Here is a 2,036-nt window from a genome sequence, read left to right as displayed (position 1 = left end):
TCCCAGTCCTATGTCATTATATTCAGTTTTACTTCCCCCTGTCTCCTTAGCCCTAATTTCTCCCAGCTGTGTCTCCCTACTGTTTTCCATTCCCTTATTACTCCACTGTGTATTTAAGCCCTGTGTTTGCTTTTGTTGTGTTGTAACCTCTACATGCTGTGTGTTTGTCATGGTCCAGTGCCTCTGTTCTGAGTTTTGATTTTTGTGAGTTTTATTTTATGAGGAGGTTTTGCCAGCAATAAAAGCTGCGTTTTGAGTTCCAGTCCTGCGTTTTCTGTGCTTTTTCCTGTCTGCCTGCCACACAGCCTATCATGACAAGTGTAGGGTAAGAGTTAAGGTTGTGTTTGGTTTCAGTTGAAGTTGAACATACCTGAAGACGCAACCTGAACCAGGAAATCCCTTCAAACTGAACAAGCCTGTAAAACCAAATGACTCTTGTTAATTCTTCAGTTTAACTCTAACACGCTGAACATGGTGGTGAAGCTAGTGATCCTGTTCCTCCTTTGTCACACTGCATCTGCAGGTAAGATCATGAACCACAATCAAAAAATATATAACATTCACTTGGCAATGCTATTCTTAGTAAAATGCAACTAAAATGTATCAGCAGACAGGTAAATCTAACTGTAACAATTTTTAGTTAAAAAGACTAACAATGTATTTACAACAGATCTAAATAAATGCACTGCTCTTGTGAGCACAGTAACTTTTAGACAGCTAGTCAAGTCTGTGTGTTCAGGATGGTGTGTATTAGATGCGGAAAGAGACACTTCAGAAACTACTTAATCTAAACACACAGAACCTTTAAAAACAGATATGTACATGGTAGAGCATTGATCATTACAAAATATAATTAAGTTTAAAGATACCCAAAACCAGAAAAGTTTTCATTTGCCAAGCATACAAAAAGTTGCTGGTTCAATTCCAGCTGGAGAATTGCCATACTATCTGGCATAAAACTATTCCAAATCAGATACTGCTGTGGTGATTTTCAATAAATAATAACAAAAGATTGTAAACAAAGGACAATGCACCCCTTCTCAAGGATTCACAAGAATCAGTTTCTATAGGAGAATCAAGTAAGGACTCCTACATTTTTGAGGAAACATATTTCTGCAGAAATAGCGATGCAAAGTGCGATATTGATGTTTGGACATTGTGTTGAGCTGTTTCTTAAAACACCTAGGTTACATGTCCAGGACTAGATGATGTTTTAGTGCACTTCACATCAGTTTCAACAGGTCACTTACCTGGTGCTTCTGAGCACTGAGTTCCAAGATTTCCGTGTTTTTATGAACCAGAGTCATTTGTAATGAGCAAATTAATGTTTTTGATAATAAAGCTTCTATTTATTAAATGCACATGGTTTTCTTTCTTTTTTTTTTTTTTTTTTTTTTTTTTTTTTTTTAAATTTGTTGATTGGATGGTCTATATTGGTCATCACTTAAACACTGGAATCCAAAGTGTAATTAAACAAATGTAGTCTTAATGGATTAATTACTGGAATGTAGCTAAGAAAGTGAGACAGTCTGATAGGTGAGCTCCATTCACTCTAAATTCATTAAAATATCTCAAATTCTCTAGTTTTAAACATTTTCTTAAATTTTCAACAGAAAATATTATTTGCTGCATTAAGGGACTTCATCCTCTATAACCCATTACTCATGTACTGCACCCCCAGGAGAACGTCTGTTAAAAGCAGGAATTTAATGCCAAGATAATAACTGATTAAAACAAGCAAGTCTGGAATTAACTGAAAGAGTATCCTCTTTCACAGGATATTTTATACATGGATGACATGCCAATACATGACATGGTAAAAATATTTCAGGTATAAAGACCACATATTTAAAGTGTCAGTACACAAAAATAGGATGCCATCCAATTACCACCGTCCTGCCCCGCCTTCATCATTGATTGACCTCTAACCATCCAGAGAGCCCAGCCTGTCCTGCAGAAGAAAGCACCAAGCCGATCAAGTTTTGAAAGAAAAACAATGTAAAAGCAAGTGTGATGTAATTGGCAGTTCTTTGAGC

At 36.2% G+C, this 2,036-nt stretch overlaps 1 protein-coding gene across 1 annotated transcript in view; it reads left to right on the top strand.

The window, feature by feature from the left end:
- Window positions 1-178: 178 nt before the first annotated feature.
- Window positions 179-2,036, top strand: part of LOC102313556 (major histocompatibility complex class I-related gene protein) — a 13,194-nt gene continuing 11,336 nt past the window's right edge. Inside the window, exon 1 of the mRNA XM_005950074.3 lies at window positions 179-523. Within this exon, the coding sequence (XP_005950136.1) occupies window positions 472-523 (52 nt within the window). The 5' untranslated portion in view covers window positions 179-471. The remainder of the gene's footprint in view (window positions 524-2,036) is intronic.

Source organism: Haplochromis burtoni, unplaced genomic scaffold (assembly GCF_018398535.1).
Source record: "Haplochromis burtoni strain Fernald_Lab_line unplaced genomic scaffold, NCSU_Asbu1 Contig_731, whole genome shotgun sequence".
NCBI classification, from domain to species: Eukaryota; Metazoa; Chordata; class Actinopteri; order Cichliformes; family Cichlidae; genus Haplochromis; species Haplochromis burtoni.
Note: the sequence above shows the minus strand (reverse complement) of the source record. Positions and strands in the feature narration are given on the sequence as shown.